Source organism: Myxine glutinosa, chromosome 13, assembly GCF_964187855.1.
Source record: "Myxine glutinosa chromosome 13, kmMyxGlut1.1, whole genome shotgun sequence".
In the NCBI taxonomy this organism is placed as follows: Eukaryota; Metazoa; Chordata; class Myxini; order Myxiniformes; family Myxinidae; genus Myxine; species Myxine glutinosa.
Genome location: NC_136273.1, coordinates 33,575,447 through 33,599,188, shown reverse-complemented (window position 1 = coordinate 33,599,188; position 23,742 = coordinate 33,575,447). Strand labels below are relative to the sequence as shown.

Sequence of the window (23,742 nt, the reverse complement as noted above, 5' to 3'; positions counted from 1 at the left end):
CTACCACTTCGTGGCTGAGCTGTTGTTGCTCCTAGACGTTTCCACTTCACAATAACAGCTCTTACAGTTGACCGGGGCAGCTCTCGCAGGGCAGAAATTTGACGAACTGACTTGTTGGAAAGGTGGCATCCTATGACGGTGCCACATTTAAAGTCACTGAGCTCTTCAGTATGGCCCATTCTACTGCCAATGTTTGTCTATGGAGATTGCATGGCTGTGTGCTTGATTAGATATACCTGTCAGCAATGGGTGTGGCTGAAACAGCCGAATTCACTAATTAGAAGGGGTGTCCGCATACTTTTGGCCATGTAGTGAACTTGTCAAAAAATAAATTTGCCAAGTAACAAACGGGCTCAAATGCAATACCCTCTCCTCTGGCGAGGATAATAATGTAAGTGTTTAAAAAATTCAATAAACTCCACATTTCTATCCTGGTTGATTTCCTCAAATGATCTCGAAATTAGTAAATATATTTGATAAGTTTGACAGATATGTTTGATATTACTGACCAATTCGAATATTTCCCAGCAATAAGATGATCATTGCCAAAGGGTATATGTTTGATGTCACTTTTGTATTCATGAAATTGAGTGATTACATGACTATTTGGCACTTGTTGAACTGAGCTGTATCATGTTACCATGAAAAAGGACCTGGCAACGGGCACGGACGCAGATGGTGAGAAACTTAAGGACCCGATGCGGCTCATCGTACCCGTCCTGCTTGATGGAACGGTCTCCGTCCATGACAAGATCCGTGTCATCCTGCTGTACATACTGAACAAAAATGGTGAGTCTCTCCGGGCACAACGACAGCTTCAATTTCTGTTCAGTTTACGTCGTTAACAAGTTGCTGTCTGGTGTAAGTGTTAAGCAACGTTTGTCCCACCAGGTGTGACGGAGGAGAACCTTCAGCGGTTGATTGAGCACGCCAAAATTCCCCCGGAAGATGCTGAGATAATCACCAACATGGCCCACCTTGGCGTGCCCATCATCAGCAATGTAGGTATCAAATGTTCACTATGCTTGAGATTATTACCGTTCTATCCCACCTTCCTTTCCTTGAGTCTTTTATCCATAATGGCTTCCATTGATAGAGCAACTGAAAATCAAGGGAAAAAAAATTCTCCATTCATTCCAGTTGTAAAAAAAAGTCTGTCTACTTAGTACATACAGTCACGTGAAAAAGTAAGTACACCCCATGTAAAGTTTTGACTTTTTCAACATATTTCAACATACAGCTATTTGATCATCATTTCAACAATACTGACAGATAAAGGTGATATAATATAACAAATATCATGAAACATTTACATTTTGTAGCCCATTGTATAATTTAAATAAACATAAATGCAAATTTCGCATGTGGAAAAAGTAAGTACACCCTTGGCTCTAATCGGTGGTATTGCCCCCTTTGGCAGAAACAACCTCAAGTAGGCGTTTCTTATAACTCTACCAGTCTCTGACACCGACTGGGATAAATTTTTGCCCACTCCTCCATGCAGAATTCTTTCAGCTGTGCGATGTTTGAGGGGTTTCTTGCATGCACAGCTCGTTTCAAATCCCCCCACAACATCTCGATGGGATTTAGATCCAGGCTTTGACTTGGCCATTCCAGAACCCTCCATTTCTTTCTTCTCAGCCATTTCTTGGTGGATTTACTGGTATGTTTAGGGTCATTGTCATGTTGCAAGGTCCACCTTCGGTTGAGCTTCAACTTTCCGACAGATGGCCTCGCATTATCCTCAAGCACCCTCTGGTACAATGAAGAATTCATAGTGGATTCTATGATGGTGAGCTGCCCAGGCCCTGATGCAGCAAAGCTGCCCCAAAACCATAATATTTCCACCACCATGCTTTACAGTTGGTATCAGGTTCTTGTGGTCAAATGCTGTCTTTGGTTTTCGCCAAACATGTCTTCTGGTATTGTGGCCAAATAGCTCTACCTTTGACTCATCTGTCCAGAGCACATTGTTCCAGAAGTGCTGGTCTTTGCCTCGGTGTTCATTGGCAAACTTTAGTCTTGCCCTGATGTTCTTTCTGGACAGCAAAAGTTTCCTCCTGGCACACCTCCCATGTAGATCAAATTTGTGCAGCCTCTTTCTAATGGTAGACTCGTGCACTTTGACATCAACAGTGGCAAGAGCTACCTGTAGGTCCCGTGATGACATTCTGGGGTTCTTAGAGACTTCTTTCAGCATATTGTGGTCTGCTCTCGGGCTGAACTTGCTGGGGCGGCCTGGCCTGAACAAGTTGGCAGTTGTTTGGAATCTGCTCCACTGCTTTTAGATGATCTTCCGGACAGTCGAATGATTGATTTCAAATTGTTTGGAGATCTTTTTAAATCCCTTCCCAGACTCGGAGGCATCTATAACCTTCTTTCTGAAGGCCTCAGAGAGCTCTTTTGATCTAGGCATGGTGATGCCGCACACTTCAACAACAAAGAGGAAACCAAACTAAATGTCTGAGGTTTAAATAAGACAGGTTCCTCCAAGATCCTCTCTGACGATGTTCTAATCATTTGCACCTGAGCTGGTGCACCTGATTCTAATTTTAGGTATTTGAAGTAGTGATAAATGACGGGGTGTACTTACTTTTTCCACATGCGAAATTTGCATTCATGTTTATTTAAATTATACAATGGACTACAAAATGTAAATGTTTCATGATATTTGTTATATAATATCACCTTTATCTATCAATATCGTTGAAATGAAGATCAAAGAGCTGTATGTTGAAATATGTTGAAAAAGTAAAAACTTTACATGGGGTGTACTGACTTTTTCACATGACTGTGGATGCCTACGAGTCTGGGGAGGGATTTAAAAAGATCTCCAAACAATTTGAAATCAATCATTCGACTGTCCGGAACATCATCTACAAGTGGAGAAGATTCCAAACAATTGCCAACTTGTTCAGGCAAGGCCGCCCCAGCAAGTTCAGCCCGAGAGCAGACCGCAATATGCTGAAAGAAGTCTCTAACAACCCCAGAATGTCATCACGGGACCTACAGCTAGCTCTTGCCACTGTTGATGTCAAAGTGCACGAGTCTACCATGAGACAGATGCTGCACAAATTTGATATACATGGGTGGTGTGCCAGGAGGAAACCTTTGCTGTCCGGAAAGAACATCAGGGCAAGACTAAAGTTTGCCAATGAACACCTAGGCAAAGACGAGCACTTCTGGAACAATGTGGTCTGGACAGATGAGTCAACGGTTAAGCTATTTGGCCACAGTACCAGAAGACATGTTGGCGAAAACCAAAGACAGCTTTTGACCACAAGAACCTGATACCAATGTTGGAACCCATCTGTGGATCGGTCCCATCGGCCGATGGGTCTGCGCCATCTGCGGATGTGTTGTTCACCTTGAAGGAATGTGTTGACAGAATGGTGCTCTTCAATCAGGTACACAGTCATTGGAATTACATGTGGTAGGAATTTAACAGAGATGATTTTTAACACAAACAATACAATACGTTAAACAGAATTTACGGATACAATACGGATACAATTACGGATACAATTACGGATACAATTTACGGAATACGGATACAATACGTTAAACAGAATTTAACAGAGATGAATTATGATGCATACACATTCCTTCAAGGTGAACAACACATCCGCAGATGGCGCAGACCCATCGGCCGATGGGACCGATCCACAGATGGGTTCCAACACCAACGGTAAAGCATGGTGGTGGAAATATTACGGTTTGGGGCAGCTTTGCTGCATCAGGGCCTGGGCAGCTCACCATCATATAATCCACTATGAATTCTTCATTGTACCAGAGGGTGCTTGAGGATAATGTGAGGCCATCTGTCAGAAAGTTGAAGCTCAACCGAAGGTGGACCTTGCAACATGACAATGTCCCGAAACATACTCGTAAATCCACCAAGGAATGGCTGAAAAGAAAGAAATGGAGGGTTCTGAAATGGCCAAGTCAAAGCCCGGATCTAAATCCCATCGAGATGTTGTGGGGGGATTTGAAACGAGCTATGCATGCAATAAACCCCTCAAACATCGCACAGCTGAAAGAATTCTGCATGGAGGAGTGGGCAACAATTTCTCCCAGTCGATGTCAGAGACTGGTCGACAGTTATAAGAAACGCCTACTTGAGGTTGTTTCTGCCAAAGGGGGCAATACCACCTATGAGAGCCAAGGGTGTACTTACTTTTTCCACATGCGAAATTTGCATTTATGTTTATTTAAATTATACAATGGACTACAAAATGTAAATGTTTCATGATATTTGTTATATTATATCACCTTTATCTATCAATATTGTTGAAATGAAGATCAAATAGCTGTATGTTGAAATATGTTGAAAGTCAAAACTTTACATGGGGTGTACTTACTTTTTCACGTGACTGTACATGCCTAAGTGAGGTCGAGGGGCACTAAACAGCGAAAATTAAAATTGACGGAAAGAGAGGGAGGAGTGATAGGACACGGAAAGGAAAGTATGAGAAGGTGTGAAAACTCCCACCATCTTTACCTCTGCCAGCCATCAAAGATGGACGGAGGTTGGGTTTTCAACCCTGTCTATTTGTTTGTCTGTGAGCAGGGTATCTCAAAATGTTGTGGACGAGTCGTGACAAAACAAGTTGGATGAGTTGGTTCGGTGACAAGAACAAGCCGATTAGATTTTTGTTCAGGTCCGGATCCAGATACGGCCTATCAGTTTCACCATATGAAACACCTTGATCAATTCCATATGCGATGCCTTCGCAAGATTCTGGCATCACCCGGCGAGACAGAATACCAAACACCACAATCCTAGACAACTGTCGCATCCAAGGAATTGAGTATTTCCTGATGCAAGCCCAGCTTCGTTGTTCAGGACACCTCACACGCATGGAGGACCATATAATCCCAGGAGCGTTTTTCTATGGACAACTTAAATTTGGTAAGTTTGGTTAATTTTTGGTAAATTTGGTAAATTTGGACAACTATACTCAAGTCTTGGGCCATTCCAGCTGCCACCTGTGAACATCAGGCCACAAACAGGTTAGCTTGCCATAACATTTGCCGCAAAGACCTGGGACACTTGCTACCGCGAGACGGTGGAGGCAAGAAAGGAAAATCTGCCAATGTCCATCTCTGCAAGGCCCAGGCTATACCTGTGATGTTTGTGGTAGACGCTGTGGGTCCCGCATTGGACTATACAGATGTCGCACAATGCTGAGTGAGCACGCCAACGAAGGGAAGAGATTCGTCAAAAAACGATGACTCACACCAAAAGTGGGATACAAAATGTAAACTGTTCATCTGGGCAGAGGTATGCCCTCGACCGAATGCCCTACTAGTTGCACAAGTAAAAGATAGATGGACCCTCAATCGTGTTTTTTTGAAAGCAAGGGTTTGGAAAAGCAAATTCTGTTTACGACATCACACCTTGTAATATTGAGTCTGGTGTTGGCTTAGCGGTTAGGGTGCCGGCTTGGGATCCTAGCATCGGAGGTTCAAATCCGGGTCGATCGCTGAATTAACGCCAGGGGGGTTGACTCAGCCTGTCATCCTTCTGGGGTCGGCAAATTGAGTCCCAGTTCACTGACAATTCCCTGTGTGTTGCAAGAGGCGACGAACAGGGTTGGCGGCAGGAAGAGCATCCTGCCATAAAACATTGCTTTAAAAATGGGACCACGGTGCCCAAAAAAGGCAAAAAAGGCCAACCCCTGCCCTGCAGGGAAGCTCTGCAGAAAAAAATGGCCTCTAAAGGTGGTTCAAACCTTGTAATACTGCTTTCTGCTTTCTAGTCTACGACCAGGCGCCGGCGTGGACCAGAACGCCGAGAGTGGCCAGGTGAAAAGACGTATCAGCTGTCACGCTGGGTTCCTCTGCTCAAGGATGTCATGCAAGCAAGTCATCCACTCCCTCTTACCCTGCATTTGAAATGACCACCACTGGTCATTACAATAGTCTGCACTATATATTGCTTCTCTTTTATTGTTATTTTACTCCCTGCTGTCTCTGCTGGAAAAGAATCAAATAAATTAAGAAGTAATCAGGGAATATATAATAATTTATTTTCTTTTTCGTTGTATCAATATTGTCACCCCGCGCAAGTGAAGCGAAAACCAGGGTTAATCAATTGGTTCACTTCTGTCTGTCTGTCTGTCCTTCTATCTTCAAACGGCAGTTTATGATTCAGGAACAACTTTATTTCAATTGAATGTTATGTTTTGAACACTAATCGGAACATGAATCGGAAAACAAACCTGCAGTCTAGCAGGTCTTTGGCTTCAATTAATCCCGATTGCGCATGCGCAGAGAGGAGTCAGGTTTATTACTCTGTCTACCTGTCTGGCAGTCAAAAAAAATTGAAAATCATTCCAAACAGGAACCTTCCTGTTTTTAAGGAAGTCATAAAGGACACAAACAACAGGCACAGAAACCGAATGAAATGTGTTAACTAAGGTGATGTAAAAGACACTGCATCAACAGCGGTACAATTCCGGAATTTTTTTTTTACAACCTTTAAAATCTTTATTTTATTTAAAATTCTATAAAGCCGAACGATGTAGAACACAAATCACCTTGTTCCACTTTCAAAACCCCTTTCGTTGAGTTGTACTTTGACAAAATATTATGGCATTTTACATCATAACGACCAATTCAATTTGCCACTCGTCGGCACCACCCATGTCCTTGTTTCTCAAGACAGCATTGGTGTAATGGATTCCATGAACTCTCGAGTTGTTCCTGTTATTGTTAATTTCGTCATTCAGGATGCGATCGAGGACAAGCTGGACGCTCGACAGTGGCCCTTTGTGTCGCGTAGCACTGCGGGAGGAGCTGCCGGAAGGTAGGCTATGTCCACTGTTTAAGGCCATGACATGTGATGGTATTTTCATTTTCAAAATTATTTTGAAGCTGTTAAATGATGCCAAAGCAATTTTGCATGATAGAAACTTCCATCATGATTATAAAAACAAACAGCAATTCCTTCTGAAAACTCTTTATTTGTACACGCCAGCCATCAAGGAGCTCTCCTACCTATGACAACATAACCCTTTGTGAAGCTTGAGACATGATGATCTGATTTACATTATACAGATTGTTTGAATGAAGATCAATGAAAGGAATCAATCTTCTTCAAACCAATCTTCACGAAACTTCACCAAATGGTAGATTTGGTGGTCTCACAGAATCCTATTTATTGAGGTCAAAAGGTCAACATAGTCCAAAGGTCAAGCACTTTTTTCAGATTTCTAAAATTGTCAATTTTAATTTGATTAACTTAAAATTTGAAGACGATTTGCATATCAGGTCACTGAATTCAACCACCAATTATTTTTGAGGTCAAAAGGATGCTCTACAGAGTGCCATTCTGCTTTATTATCTTTTGGCAAGCGTCGCTCGATGAGTGATTTTTCATTCTTTGATTACTGAGCTGAACCTTAATTTGCTTTTGTTCATGAATACCACCCTGAGATCCTCTTTGTGTTTTGCTTGCGCATGTTCCGAGTGAGTCACAACCTTTTCGAAATGTTCAAGTCAACACGGAATTTGGTTTGTTCAACAAAATAGCGTCCAATGTTAAAAAGTTCGTCCAATGTTTAAAAGTTTGTTTGCCGATTGTTATGAAAATTTAATGAAAATCCGTTGCCGATTGTTATGAAAATTTGAAAACTGATAAATAAAATGACAACATTTGATGTAGAAAAAGGAAATAAAGTATAATAAAAGAAAGAAATATAAAATTAAAATAAAACAACATGAAAAATATCACAAAAATATACAACAAATGACAAGAACAAACAAAACACATGCAGCTAAAAGCGCTCTATATCAAGGATAAGCAGAGCTTGCTCATGGGAAGGAAAGTTCAAGTAGCTTCCTTGACTACATTGTGAAGATGACCCACAGTGAAAACATGGATATCGGGAAGGAAGATCACAGCAAGCTTGTTCTTCACGTTGTTCTTGGAAACTCGTTCTCAAGGTAACCAGATATGCGCGAAGCAAGTGAGTCCACATATGCAGGTGAACCCTTCAGGACACTCTCTGCGCTCAACGCAGTGCCGAACATGAAGAAGGCCTTCAACGATCAGCTCGGTAAGTACGTGGACCAGGCAGCCCTAAAGCGTCGCCGGGCTGGCCAGCCTCAACTGCCGGCAGCAGCACAGAGAAGACCCGCCGGTGTCGCCGCTCGAATGCCACAGTAGTGGTGACTGGTGTGGAGACAAAACTAAGCAGTGCCTGGTTAGGAGGTGTATAATGTTGATAAATGAAGTTGCTTTGTTCACTAAAGTTCCTTGTTCCAACATATCACTTCCTGCATATGCGAGAAAGGCTGCGAAGCATCCCGCTTGCAGTTTGCGAAAGGTCTGGCGAACGAGAGGGGCGTGGTAAAATGACGTGATCTACGAAAGCCGGAAAAAAACATATACACACATAGACGGACACTTCAACTTTTAGCCATTGATGCAAAAATGTTGTTTAATTTCTCTTGTGGCTACGTAACCAAACAAACAATGTATTTACGACAGCCATCGCAGCTCCCGTAGGCCGTATATCCCACCTGCCCCCCATCCCACCCTCTTTTCCAACATAATGCATAGTAAATGTCGTTATTTTCAACTTACCTTAAACATTCATAAACCCTAGATATGTCCTTCCCATTGGTGTTCATAAACAATCAATCCAGATACACAGTCCATTCAATGGTAGCAATCCTTCGGGGATTTACACTTGGGCCTTGCCCCAGTCTACATCATCGGGAGTTTTCATGAAGGGCAGCTCCCCGTTTGGCGAGCTGAGAAAGTTTTCCAAGTCTTTCGTTGTACAAAGGCACAGCACTTCCTCTGTGGTACTTTTCCAAGTATTTTCAGCTTATTTTAGAAGCTTGGTGAACCATTTTAATTAACAATCCTTATCTCCGACACACTATATACTTTATGATGCTGTGAATGCCGCCATTTATTGAGGTTTCTGCGCATGCATGCCAGGTATTCTGTGGCGGAATATGTCATTTCAAAAGTTCCGCATTAAAAATCAACAGATTCAATTTATATTTGTTCTATTTCCTGTATTTGCACGAGCCCTGTGGGGATCTCTATTTCCTGTCATTTTATAGGGTGAGGAAAGGGTCCGTCTTCAAGATCCATTCTATCATTGACACCAGCTAAATTATTTTGGAATTTAATGATCTTCTTTTTTTTGTATACAAGATCGTGGCTCGTGAAAGAGCTGACATTAATCACACAAAAAGGCAACCGACACATAAAACACAAAATAAGAGGAGCGGAACACAAGATGGGGAGAGAGGGGGAAGGACACAAACACAACATTTGAGAGCAAGGACATCGAGAGAAATGTGGGAGGGGGAGGGCTTGGGGGGAGGTGGGATAGGTATAAAACACATCAACACTGCAAGGACTTCCAGGAAAGAAGTTGGAATTTCAAAAAAAGTGTATCTGGGGTGAATTAACAGGGGTAGAAAAGATCAAGGTTTTGGATGGGGGAAGATAAGAGATGGTGGTGAACAGCTGTTTTAAAGACGAGGAGGGAGGAGTGGGATTGAAGGGAGTGGGGGAGTTTATTCCAGAGGCGGGAAAAAAGGGGAATGAAAGAGTGAAGGTGAGCAGAGAGCCTAGATTTTGGCAGTTTCACCATAAGAGGGTTGCTGGCAGATCTTGTGCGACCTGTAGGAATATTAGGGGGACAGAGCACAGAGAGAGCTGGGGGAGCAAGGCTGGAGAGGAGTCGGTAGAAGACAGAAAAACCACCAACCAGCCTGCGGTGAGTGAGTGAAAGGCCCTCGGAGTTAGCTTCATCGCAGGAGATTCCAATGATTCTGAAATGATCCCCCTCCCCCCCGTTCCCACGCCTCCTCCCCCCAAGCCCTCTCCCTCCCACACATGTCCCTGCTCTTAAATGTTGTGTGCTCTCAAGTGTTTGTGTGCTTCCCCTTCTCTTGTCTTCCGCTCCCTCTTTTTATATATTTTATTTGTCTGGTTGATTTGTTTGTGAAGTAAATGTCAGCTCTTTCACGAGCCTCGATTCAGGATACAAAAAACAAAAAAAAGCTTTGGTTTCAACAGCGTGAAGCCGAGCTCGGTGTGAGGCAGGAGCACTGGCCCAGAGGGGAGAGCTTTCTTCCATTGAGCTGCGGATGAAAGCCTTGTATGTGGTGAGGAGCTCAGGTGTGCCAAGGAAGGACTTTGCACGACAGGAGGATGCCCAGTCGGCGACTGGCTTTGGAGGCCAGCTTGGAAATGTGGTTATCCCAGGAAAGATCATGGCAGATAGTGAGACCCAAAAGCTTGAGCGACAGAACTTCTTGGAGAGGATTGTTGAGAAAGTAGATGGGAGGGTTTTCCAGTTGGTCTTTTCAGAGAGACATAGTAAGAGTGTGGGATTTGTCAGGATTGAAAGACATGTTCCACTTGTTTGACCAGTCTGTGATTTTATCCAGGTCTGCAGAGAGTGAGGAGGCTGCAGACTGCCGATCTGAGGGATGAGGAATGGAGCGGCAGAGAGTGGAGTCATCAGCAAAGAGATAGAGAGGATTTTCCGGAGAGTCAGAGAGATCATCATGAAGACCAGAAATAGCACAGGGCCCAGAACACTGCCTTGGGGAACTCCAGCCAGAACAGGAGGAGGAGATGAGAGAAATCCATTCAGGGCCACCCGTTGCCTACGACCAGAGAGGAAGTCCGCAAGCCATGAGTGGAGATTTCCATGGATACCACAGGAGGAGAGTTTGGTGAGCAGAGCTGGGTGCCAGACCGTGTCGAAGGCACGTGATATGTCAAGGGAGACGGCTCTGATTTCCTGTTTGGCATTGAGGACCTCCATCCATCGTTGAGGCAGCAGAAGCAGCATGTCCAGAGTAGAATGGCCTGGTCTGAATCCAAATTGATGATCAGAGATCAAGCCATTGGAGAAGAGGAAGGATTTGATATCCGAAGCAATGATGGATTCCATGATTTTGCTGATAATTTGCTGATAAGCAGGCTGATTGGTCTGCAGTTGCAAGGATCTGTTTTTGCACATTTTTTGTGTAAAGCGGTAATGTTTGCTGATTTCCAAGATGCTGGCAGATGACCTTGAGCAAAAGAGAGGGTGAAAAGAACAGAGAAAGGTTGATATAGAGCGGCAGAGGAGGATTTTCGGACCCGTGGGCTGATGCCGTCTGGTCCAGTTGCAGAATCAGAGTCGAGGTTTGACAAAAACTTCTCCACCTTGTCAGGAGAGAAGGACACAGAGTCCAGGAGCAGTTGGGTTCGACTGGGAAAGGTGGGAACAGAGAGAGATGGGTTTGGGACACAAAATTTTGACGCAAACACAGAGTTGAGGCATTCGGCTTTGTCACGTGCGGTGTCAAATGTGTCGCCATTTGAGGTAAGGGAGGGGATGGAGGGGGAACAAACACCAGAAACGGATTTGACAAGACGCCACCAGGATTTGGAGGATGGAGACAGGTTTGAGATTTCAATCTTGAGTGTGGAGAGATAGTGCTTCCTGGCACTCCTGAGGGTAGACAAACACTTGTTCCAAGCTTGGTGGAAGGAACTGAGATTGCCTTCAGTTGGATTTGCCTTCCAAGAGGAAATATAGATATAGATATTGCTTGGTCCAGGGAATGGAGAAGGGGTTGCAAAATTTAGAAAAGGAAAAACTCGGACAGTGGAGTAAAGAAGAAAAGGTAAATTGAAGCGCGGCGTTACGCGCGCTGCTTGTGAGCAAGGAGGAAGCGGACAAGCGGTAACATATAAACGTCTTTATTGTAAGACTACACTGTAACACTGTACTCCTCCGGGCTGGTCGCCCGGGGTATATCATGAGGCCACGCCTACCCCTCGGGCGTGGCCACCGCCCACTTGGTGCGTGGAATGATGTCACCACGCCAGTGGGCTTTTGTGTCCGCCACACGCGCCCCCCCAGAATTCCCGCGCACCTGGAGGGCCAGTTTGCGGGGCAGACGAATGACCCGGCCGAAGCGCCCCCTGGCGATCGGCGGCGTCCGGGGTGCAGGGATGCCAGGTGGGATGCCCCTGGCTGCTCCTGGGATGGGTGCAGGATCGGGGGGCGGCGTGGCGGCGGGGCTGGGCGGTGCCGGGGTCCGCCCGCAGGAGGGCGGCCCCGACGTGGGGGTCGGGCCACTGGCGGTGGATGGTCCACATCGAGGTGGGCCGGCTTGAGGCGGTCTACCGAAACGCGGTCAGGAGTACCGCCGATGTCCAGGGTGAAGTGCTTCGCCCCGGTCTCCAGCACGCGGAAAGGCCCGTCGTACGGGGGCCGCAGTGGTGTCCGATGGGCATCGTGGCGGACGAAGACGTACTCCGCCGTGCGAAGCTCCGGGGCGACGTGCGTCGGTGGGTGCCCGTGGCATGCCGTTGGCACCGGGGCGAACCTCTGGGCGGTCTCTTGCAGAGCGGAGCGCTGCTGTGCCGCGGACCATGGTGCCGTGGAGTCGGGGAGGAACTCGCCCGGCACCCGCAGCGGTTGCCCGAAGACCAACTCCGCCGCGGATGCGCGCAGGTCCTCCTTGGGCGCCGTCCGGAGGCCCAGCAGGACCCAGGGGAGCCTGTCGACCCAGCCGCCGTCGCGGAGGGTGGCCCGGAGCGCGGCCTTCAATGAGCGGTGAAATCGCTCACACAGGCCGTTAGCCTGGGGGTGGTAGGCCGTGGTTCGGTGCAGCCGGACCCCGAGCCCCTGCGCAACCGCCCCCCAGAGCTCCGAGGTGAACTGGGGGCCGCGGTCGGATGAGATGTCTGAGGGGGCGCCGAACCGGGCGACCCAGGTGGCGATGAAAGCCTGCGCGACATCGGCCGCCGTTGTGGACGCCAACGGCACGGCCTCCGGCCACCGGGTGGTGCGGTCCACCATGGTGAGGACGTGGGTGAAACCCCGTGAGGGGGGCAGAGGTCCCACCAGGTCCACGTGGACGTGGTCAAACCGGCGTTCCGGCACCGTGAACGGGGCCAACGGGGCCTGGGTGTGCCGGTGCACCTTGGCGCGCTGGCACGCGAGGCATGTCCTGGCCCAGCCGCGGACGGCCTTCCGGAGGCCATGCCAGACGAACTTGTCGGAGATCAGCCTTTGGGAGGCCCTCGCGCCCGGGTGGGACAGGCCGTGGATGGCGTCAAACACCTGGCGCTGCCAGCCCGCGGGCACAATGGGGCGGGGACGCCCGAGGGAGACGTCGCACAAGAGGGCCGCGCCCGCGCCGTCGAACGGCACCTCGGTGACGCGGAGGCCCGTGACGGCGGTCCGCAAGGCCTGGACGTCGGGGTCAGCGGCCTGGTCCGCTGCCATCCGGGCATAGTCGATGCCGAGGTGGACTGCGTGGGCGACGGCCCGGGAAAGGCAATCCGCCACCGGGTTGTCCTTCCCCGCGACGTGCTGGATGTCCGTCGTGTACTCGGACACGGCCGAGAGGTGACGCTGCTGCCGGGCCGACCACGGCTCGGTGACCTTGCCCATCGCGAAGATCAGCGGCTTGTGGTCGACGAAGGCAGTGAACGCCCGGCCCTCGAGCAGATGGCGGAAGTGCCTGACCGCCAAGTGAAGTCCGAGCAACTCGCGGTCGAAGGTACTGTAACGGCGTTCGGGCGGGCGAAGCTGCCGGCTAAAGAACGCCAGCGGTTGCCAAGCTCCACGCACCCATTGCTCGTGCACCGCGCCCACCGCGTAGTCCGAGGCATCGGTGGTGAGGGCGATCGGTGCATCGGGCGCCGGGTGCGCGAGCATGGTGGCGTTAGCCAAGGCGAGCTTCGCGCCCGTGAACGCCGTGTCCATCTGCTCGGTCCAGGTAACGTCGCCTTTGCCCGGCTTACCTCGGAGAGCTTCGTGCAGGGGGCGCAGGAGCTGGGCGATACGGGGCAGGAACCGATGGTAAAAGTTCACCATGCCCAGGAACTCCTGCAGCCCTCTGATCGTGCGGGGGCGCGGAAACCCCTTCACCGCCTCCACCTTGGCCGGCAGGGGGATGGCTCCGTGCCTGGTGACACGGTGCCCCAGAAAATCGATTGTGGCGGCGCCGAACCGGCACTTTGCGGGGTTCACAATCAGGCCATGCTGGCCCAGGCGTTCGAAGAGCGTGCGGAGGTGGCGTAGGTGCTCTTCGCGGGACGCGCTGGCGACGAGGATATCGTCCAGGTAGACGTAGACAAAATCCAAGTCGCGCAGGACGCTGTCCATCAGTCGCTGGAACGCCTGAGCCGCATTCTTCAGACCGAAGGGCATGCGCAGGAACTCGAAGAGTCCGAATGGCGTGATGACCGCCGTCTTCGGGACGTCCTCCGGCCTGACGGGGACCTGATGGTAGCCGCGTATGAGGTCCACCTTCGAGAAGAAGGACCTGCCCGCCAAACGGGCGGAAAAGTCCTGAATGTGGGGGACGGGGTAGCGGTCGGGAGTCGTGGCGTCATTGAGACGGCGATAGTCCCCGCACGGTCGCCATCCCCCGCCGGGCTTCGGCACGATGTGCAGCGGCGACGCCCAAGCGCTCTCTGAGCGCCGAACGATGCCGAGTCGCTCCAGGGTAGCGAACTCCGCTTTTGCCACCGCCAGCTTCGTCGGCTCGAGGCGGCGTGCCCGGGCGTAGACCGGTGGCCCGACGGTGGGGATGTGATGGGCCACCCCGTGCTTGACGGCCCCCGCCGAGAAGGTGGGCCGCGTGAGGGCCGGGAAGCCGGCGAGGAGGCGGGTGAATGCGTCCGCTGCCGGAAGCGTACAGACCAACGTGGCCGGAACCGAATCGTTCGGCAAGCCGCTTGGCAAGCCGCTCGTTGAGCTGGGCAACGCACATGCGAGCGAGCTGAACGTCTCGGCCTGGACAAGCCGTCTGCGCTTGACGTCGACCAGGAGCCCATTAGCGCACAGGAAGTCCGCGCCAAGCAGTGCCATGGGCACGTCGGCGGTGACGAACGTCCATCGGAAAACCTGCCCTCCAAACCGCAGAGAGAGGCAGCGTTTTCCGTACGTACGGATGGGCGTCCCGTTCGCGGCAAGCAGCGCGGGGCCCCCACCCGCGGCGTGCTTGTCTGACGTGCCGGCGGGAATGACACTCACCTGTGCTCCCGTGTCGCACAGGTAACGGCGCCCGGAGAAGGTGTCCGTTATGAACAGCAGGCTGCTCGAACGGCCGGCGCTCATCGCCACAATTGAGCGCCGGCCCGGGCGTTTCCCGACCCGTTGAAGGAGCACGGCGGATGACACCGCCGAGCTTCGTGGCCGAACTTGGCGTGGAACCAGCACCAGGTGGTGGAGCTGGAGGAGCGCGGCTGGCTCCGCCAGGCCGGTGGAGTCGACGGGTTTCCCCGCGGTGGCGGTTTTCGCCGCGGCGGTGGGCGGGGCGTGGCGGCGTTCACGAGGTGCGTATCAGCATGCTGCTGAAACTCAGCGTGCTGTAGAAGATGATGCTGTGGAACAGCAGCGTCGAAGGCCGTGACGGCCACGCCAACGCTCGCCCGCGTGTCCGAAGCGGCGAAGTACTTGTCCGCCTCGGCCGCCAATGCTCGGGGTTCCGTTAGCCCGGTCCCGGCCAACGCGAGGCGAACCTGCGCTGGAAGTTGGCAACGGAAAAGCGCCCGGAATAGCGAACCGGGGGCTTCGTCGCCCAACAGTGACAGCATATGGTCCATTCGGACCGACGGGCGCATCTCACCGAGCTCGGGGAGATCCAGGAGGCGGTCGGCCCGTGCGTCGTCCGTGAGGCTGAACGTGGCTAGGAGTAGCCGCTTGAGTGCCTCGTACTTGTGGCCGTCCGGTGGGTGGCGAAGGACGGACACAACTCGAGCGGCCGTGCCGGGCCCGAGGGAGGCGACGACGTGGCAGTAGCGCGTGTCATCGCCGGTGAGGTGCCGAAGCTGAAATTGGGCTTCGGCCTGGACGAACCAGACTTCGGCCTGAGCCTCCCAAAATTCCGGAAGTTTGACGAAGGCGGCCATGGCGATGGCGTCGCGTGTGGAAGGATCGCTCCGGCAGATCCAACGTCGAGGGTCACCAGTGAAGCGCGGCGTTACGCGCGCTGCTTGTGAGCAAGGAGGAAGCGGACAAGCGGTAACATATAAACGTCTTTATTGTAAGACTACACTGTAACACTGTACTCCTCCGGGCTGGTCGCCCGGGGTATATCATGAGGCCACGCCTACCCCTCGGGCGTGGCCACCGCCCACTTGGTGCGTGGAATGATGTCACCACGCCAGTGGGCTTTTGTGTCCGCCACAAAATAATGTATATGAAAACATTGAGAAGGGGTAGGGAAGAGTGGAGGGGGAAAAATTCCACCATTTTGTAAAAGTAATATTTAAATGATCCCACGCACAAACCCACGTGACCTTTAAGAATTTCTTTGAAGACCTTTCTTGAGCGTTCATACTTTATGGCAATTTTCCTTATTTATTATGACCTCTGAAATCTCGCCTATTTGACCCCTCCAGTGGAAGAATGTATGGCCGCTGGCATGAAGGCCGCAGCGGTCCACGACTGTTGCTCTTTGTTCTCGGCGGAGCAACCTACGCAGAAACGCGTTGCGCTTACGAGGTCACCGCAACCAATGGAAACTGGGAGGTCCTTATGGGTGGGTTTTTAACCTTTACATTTTATTTCAATAAAATAGCACTCTCATTACTAATCTCACCATCACACCCCTTGCCTTTCCTCATACACCTCCTGGGAAATGTAATGCTGATCTTGATTTCTCTTATCCATGTATCCCTCCCTATGCTCCTCATCAGGATCCACCCACTTGATGACTCCCAAGGACCTGATAACCGATCTTCGACACCCAGATTTTAGGCCAGGAAGTCGAGTTGGCTTTTCAGACTCTAGTCAAGCATAACCTCCCCCTCACTTGGCACAATGGGCATCCAAGTCCTGGTCATTTGCCGAGGCCTAAGTGCAAGCTTCATCCGAAGCATTTTCCGTCTTTCCTTGCATTCCCGTATTTCAATATTTTAACACAAGAGACGCTGCTTCCACCCATTCCCCTCTCACCCAACCCCCAAAAAACTTCAGCTCAACGCCTGGTCTTACAGCTTTAACCCCAAAATGCATATCTGTTTACCTGAGAATAACCTCAGATCTAGCCCAATTTTTCAATGAGTTTCACAACTACATGTGAGTTGGTACTCGGCATCAATGGTCTACTCACCTGCTCATGTAAGTTGCACCCCGTTTCTTTTAAGCATGGCAGTAAGCACATCATGTTACTTCGGACCAAAATGGGCTGCATCACCAATTCAGGAGTTACAAGTCCGACAAGTGGCGGAAAAAGCCAATTTTAGAATTCTGCGGGCTTCCTGCATGTCTCCTGTTTCATGTTTTCCAGCATGCTCATTGTACACCTATGCTTGTCCTGGAGTGTATTTCAACCTCTGTCCACGTACCATCCTCGAGTATTCCCTGAGCTATGCAAATGTGAGCAGGCTGGGAAAGAGTGCTGGACCTGTAGAGAAAAGGTTTTACTTGTTAGTCTGTCCTGTTCTTTTAGAATTTTGTGATATGTTGCTGTGCACTTGTCACAGCATGTTTATTTCGTAGTTGAGGCATGCTTGCACCACCATCTGTCCACCATAAGCTTTCGCCCACGTTTGTGAAAATATTCTGTTTCCAAAGTGATTGTCCTCTGACCATGCATTTCACTGGTTGAGAGCCATGTTGCTAAACTCGAAGGCAGCCCCTTAACTGCTTGAAATTCTGGACTTTCGCTTGGCCTATCCATTCATGAAGTTCCTTCCTGGATACATCAAATGGCATGCTGAGACAAGGAAGGCTGTAGATGTTGAATGAATAGGTGTGTTTGTGTGACCTGGTCACTGAAATGCATGGATGCCTGTCTGCAGGAAATAAAGCATGAACCCTGCAAAAGCTTCCTTATTCTTGTCTACTTTCCTAAACTCGTGGTCGGATGTTGTTGTTGTATACCGCCAGACAGTTCTCTCGAACAAGTCCACCGCATGGAGACAGCTGATAGATCTTGCAAGAGCGACCCAGAGATCCCCCACATCCAGGATGGTGTACCCCCGCATTCACAAAGTGAGGGCCACGACAGAGTTGGAGAAAGAGAGAAAGAAAGAGAGAGAAAACGATGGATGGAGGTCCTCAATGCCAGACAGGAAATCAGGACCGTCTCCCTTGACATATCTCATGCCATTGATACTGTCTGGCACCCCGCTCTTCTCATCAAAGTCTCCTCTTATGTTATCCTTGGAAATCTCCACTTATGGCTGGCGGACTTCCTAACCTGTCGTCGTCAACGTGTTGCTCTAAATGGAATCCTCTCATTTCCTCTTCCTGTCCAGGCTAGAGTTACTCAAGGTACTACTCTGGGCAGTAGTATGAAAAGGGGGGGTCCTGAGGCAAAACATCTCCACAGGACCACTCGCATGTACATTCGCTTACACTTGTTCCACACGCTCTCGCTCGTTCCACTAGTTTTCCCTCGCCATCGCTCACTCACCTGCTCGATATCTTATCTCAGAACCCCCCTTTTCATACTACTTGTGTGTGGGGGTGGGTGTGGGGGGGTTGGGGGGGGGCAGGAGGGGTCAGGGAAGGTAAAGGGAAAGCAGAGGGGGTTGATTATTACAGATGCCGTTTCACATTATTCCCACCTATAATATTGTTACGGACGCGGTTAAGATGTTATTTTGACCGAGCGGTGGTATTACCGCGACCGAACAGTTATTCCCCGACTAATACCCGATTTGCCCCAAACTTTGGCCGGATCGCGCCACCGCTATTCAATCGGGAAAACTCTAAAGCGACCGAATACAAAGAGGAAGAAGACGTACAGAAGAGTAATTGGATTTATTATGTACACATATAAGTAGGAAGAAAGCAGGCACGTTTATTTACAGACGAGATTAGATACACAGTGCAACGCTAGCTTACCTACAGTCTTAATTAACCCAGGGACAGAACAAACAAGGACAGACTCACGCGGGGAATGATGATAGGACTGGCGGGGATGGATGGCTGGCGGGATAGGGAAGTCCAACTGGTCCTGCAACCGATCGACTCGTTGGGCAGCCGCCGCCCCTTCGCGGCCCTGCTCCAAACTGCCGTCCAGGCCTCACGCTGCTGTGGCTGCAGTTTCGGTGGCTCCAGCTGCAGTAAATGCAGTTTCAGTGGCTCGAGCTGCAGTAAATGCAGTTTCAGTGGCTCGAGCTGCAGTAAATGCAGTTTCAGTGGCTCGAGCTGCAGCTCAACCCTGGACTTCTTTCGGACTCACTCAAAGCGCCTCTCTTGGACTCAACCGCTTGGACTCCCTCTCGTCTCTCTGTCAAAGCTCATCTCTTTTTGGAAACGCCCTAGCTGTGGGTTATATAGGCCCCGCCCCTCAACCTTCGCGAACCTCCTCGATGTTTCTCTCCACACCCTCTCCAAGTCCAACCCCTTGTTCGTGGTTGGTTGAGTGGGGCTGACTCACTCCTCCCCTCTATGACGAGGTGGGGACCCGCCTTTCTTCCCCAACCCTGCCTCGTGGTCAATGGCGGCAATTGTTGGTTGGCAATGCGAATGGCAATTGACGAAAAGGGGGAATGGAAGTTTTGGGAGTGGGAATGAAGGGAATCTATTTCTTTCACTGGTGCAATGGAGTATTTCAATTAATGGGAGACACAGCCTTAACCTAAAACACATAATAAGATATAACTATTGAACAGGGGTATTCTATGATTGGCTGTGGTGTGGATGCTTTATGGACTAATTATGGGACGGCCTTTGACCTTTACACAGCTCCGGAGGCAGGAGGCACAGAATAAACAATAATAATAATACACACAATCAAAAAAAATACAGTCCTCATATCCGCAACACTGCACCCTCCTCCTCTTAGGCACGTCCCGGGCCTACAACTTTTATTTAGTGTGACACGTAGGTGTAGTTCCCTCTACTTTTAACCTGACCCTGAGTGCGACAGTTTTAAAACATAAATAAATGTGTCCCACTGCTCCATTGCACCCTGCCTAACAGACTTACGCCCACAGTTAACCGAATTGCGGAATGGTCTTCAAACTACACACTGACGGTGGGGAGCATTATTTACAATGACTCTGCTTTTATTTACAAAACTAACCCAGGACCTGTAATTGTTCTTTCTGGGGGGGAGACAGTCTGCTCTGCATCGACGCACCATGAAAGCACCCAAAAACACACCAATACACCCTCAAGCACCAATCGGTGCAGTCACCACAGTTCATCAATGTTCAATGCATGTTCAATAATAAAAATAAATCAACAACCCCTAACCCTGCAGGTGGTCTCTTGCTCTTCGGCTCCCTCTGCTGGTTATTATTATTGTCTTCCAGTTGTTGTCTTTCTTTCATTGCTTTTCTTACTGGCGGCCTATTCGAACTGAAAGATGCACCCAATGTGTCCTTTTTTATTTTATTTATGGCCCACAGGGGCCGACTATGTGTGGTTCACCTGTGGGGCATCGGTGCCCTGTGGCCAAGGTCCGCCAGCAAGATTTCGGGCCCTCATGGCCGGTTCCAGCAGAGGGGCCATGCCCCAACCCATGGGGTCCATCAGTGGTGCTCGGCCACAGGCATGTGGTCCATAATGTGGTGCATCGATGCAGACAGCTGGTTCTGGGAATTTCGGGCGCACAATGGCCGACCCACGCACGCTCCCCTCGACGCCCAATGGCACACCGGTCATGTGGGAGACAAAAGAGGCAAATGTCTCACTCCCCCGATTCATCTCCCGGTGCCCTTGCACAATTTCTGGGCTGTGACGTGTAGCTCTCCCAGCAGGTCTACCCACCTGCACACCTCCACCACTGCAGTTGCCACCCGAGCTTACCTAGCTCCTCACCCTAACCTAACTAACTGGGGAAGGCCCCTCCTGGCTCTGTCACCCCTTGGTGCCCTCTGGCACTGGGCTACCCGGGTCCATCCTCCGGATCCTCGGGCCCCATCCACAAAACTCTACCGGCTCCCAGAGCCCACCTGCGGCCTCACCTGGCCGACATCCTCACAGTGGTGGAGTGCCCAAACCAACTACACACACTAACAGGCTACACGCCCAGCCATTTCCACAACACTAATGCACCCATCCAAATACCATTCTTTCACCCGCACCACAGATGCCAATATCCAACCACAATTTACCTATACCCTCTACCTAACACTTACACTACCCTCCCCGGTTATTCGTGATGGGGGTCCATCCTTCCCCCATTCACACCTTCGCACCATCCACTCCACTCCATAGTTTCCACCATACTCACTCCACGACCATCCATTCCAATACTCCAGATATTCCACACTCCATGTATTTCACACAACCATTCTCCATACACCTGTTCCTCATACCTGTTGTTGCACACCTGTGCAATCACCTGGTGCCACCTGCACCCTCCTCCTCTTCCTGGACCATTTGGTCAACACCACACGCAATCACCACTACTCCCTCCTACACTGCTCCATACACCTGTTCAGTTGCACACCTGTGCAATCACACCTGTTCAATCCTCACACACTGCTCAATACACCTCCCACACTCACACGGCATCATCTGAACTACCTGTTGCCCTGCTAACTTAGTGCTCCCCGTCTTCCCTTTAAACTAAGCACATACCACGTCATTATCATCCACTCTAAGCTACCTGCGTCCCCAGCTACCTGGTGTCATTGTCACTAACTAACCTTACCGTTACCTAATGTCAATCTCTAGGGCCCTACACATTATATCCTAACCCTCCCTCGGCGAGCTTACACTGCCATCAACCCCATAATCTAGTGCTCCTTTGCCCCCCCCCCCCCCGCTTCTGTGAGGGATGGTGGATTGGCCATCCCACCACATCGGGGGTCTCTCACTATTAATTTTGCTCGTCAAATTTCAGCCAATCAAAAATTTTGCCAATCATCTGCCAATCACCGTACCATTATCAATCATCACTCTGTCAATCCTTTGCCAATCATCAAATTTTGCCTTTTTCTAATTTTGGGTCCAAAACACTAACCTCATCACCCGTCTTCTTATTAGATCCTCTCGGTGCGCCAATTCACGTCTAGAGCCCGGCTTCGTAACGCCGAGCAATGAATGCGGGTTGTTTGGTGCCGGCGGCTGGATGCGTCCGACATTCGGTGCAGGGACGGGGGCTTACCCGTGCCGAGATCCCACGCACCACCTCGGCGCGGAGCCATCCAATTGCCCGATCTCGACCTGCCGGAACGTCTCAATAAAAAGTGGTCGCCATGACGACCCTTCCTATCGGGCTGCCCGCTCCGCCTAGTGGAGCACGGACGCGGCCGTTCAAAGCGAGGCCCAGCGTGGATCGCGTACGGCGGTCCTTTCGAATCCGCCGTGGCTCGGATCCCCGCTGGTCCTCGCGGCACGCGAAACTGCCCGACGCGCACCGAGGGCCCGATTCGGCTAACTGTCGTTCTAACCGCTAACCCGGTTACCGTCGGTGCCTCACCTGCATGCTTACACGCATACGCTACCCCTTTCTTGCTCATACATCCAGCCGTTTCCCTGCTCTTGGTCATTGCACCTTCTCTTACACACCCAGGTACACTCATTCCACTCACAGACTTGGTCACACACCTGACCACCGAACACCTTTGCACACACTCGTTGCTCGCACACCTCACCAACACACCTCTTCGCGCTCCCTTCTCGGTCACCTCCTCTGTGACAATCACAGGTGTGCTCTCACTCGCACACCCAACCACGTGCCTCACTACCAACTCGAGTGTGCATTCCCACACACGCTCTACCATTCCAGGTGTGCATCCTTCCATTCCAGGTGTACATCCTCGCTCACCTGTCACAACCAACTCACGCTCCGTGTCACTCTCACTACTTTCACCTCCATTCTTGACAGCGCACTCACCCTTACTCTCGACAGCGCACTCTTTCCTCATGCCCCTGTCCGTTACACACCTTTCTCGCGCACACTCTTGCGCACACTCTCCCGTTACACCCTCTGTAACACTCACCACAGGCATGCATTCTCCCCTACTCTTGACAGCGCACTCTTTCCCCATGCACACGTCCGTTACACACCTTTCTCGCGCACACTCTTCCGTTACACCCTCTGTAACACTCCTCACTACGCGCTTCCATGTGCTCCCTCGCACACGCGCTACTACCGACTCACTCTCGACAGCACACTCACTGGTCGGCACGCACCTTTTCCTCACACACCCCATGGTCGGACATTCTCGCACACCTCTTTTTTCGCACACCAGACCTGTCGCACACTTCACCAACGGCCTCTCACGAACACCCGGGTCCAAATCAATCCCCAAGCCGACTGAAGCTCCCCTCACATCATGTACATTTCCTCGTATATCGCCACTCACCTTGGCACCTCGTCTCCGCACCTCTTTCGCCACCTGCAAACTCTTTATTTGGGTAGTGAGCACATCATTATGAGTTGAGCACCGACCTTGCACATATTCCATCACCTCCTCCTGGATTTCTCTTTTAGTTTCTGTCCGTCTCTTCTTAATTTCACTCACCTCTTCTTCCACTTCCTCTAATTTTTGCTTTACCTCTTTTATTTCCCGGTGCGTCTCTTCAAGTTCGTCCTCTAAGGCTACCGTGACCGTCTCTATGTGCATCCTCACCTGCCGGTCCTTTGTCTCCATTACCTCTGTCACCTCGTCCAACCTCATTGTCAGTCCCTCACGTACCATCTGACATTGCCTCTGTGTCACTATTAAGTCATTTTTAATTTCTTTTTGTGTCGCCTTTAACCCTCCTAGTACCGCAGTGTTCCTTTGAACCTGCTCCACTCACTCCGTTTGTCCCTCTGTCAGCTGTT

The 23,742-nt window shown here is 50.3% G+C and overlaps 1 protein-coding gene across 1 annotated transcript; it reads left to right on the top strand.

Moving 5' to 3' along the window:
* The first annotated feature begins 549 nt into the window (after positions 1–549).
* On the top strand, positions 550–17,830 carry LOC144888646 (syntaxin-binding protein 1-like). Its single transcript, XM_078767281.1, has 6 exons — positions 550–789; positions 892–1,001; positions 5,763–5,864; positions 6,735–6,811; positions 16,400–16,539; positions 16,697–17,830. Exons 1-6 carry the CDS (start codon positions 642–644, stop codon positions 16,798–16,800), a joined length of 681 nt encoding a protein of 226 aa, XP_078623407.1. The 5' UTR covers positions 550–641; the 3' UTR covers positions 16,801–17,830.
* The last annotated feature ends 5,912 nt before the right edge of the window (positions 17,831–23,742 follow it).

Excerpts from the sequence above, each read along its gene's own strand:
- LOC144888646 (XM_078767281.1), top strand. The coding sequence starts at position 642 with ATGAAAAAGGACCTGGCAACGGGCACGGACGCAGATGGTGAGAAACTT. Across the intron at positions 790-891 it reads GTACATACTGAACAAAAATG|GTGTGACGGAGGAGAACCTT; the intron begins GTGAGTCTCTCC and ends TTGTCCCACCAG. Across the intron at positions 5,865-6,734 it reads TGCTCAAGGATGTCATGCAA|GATGCGATCGAGGACAAGCT; the intron begins GCAAGTCATCCA and ends TTCGTCATTCAG.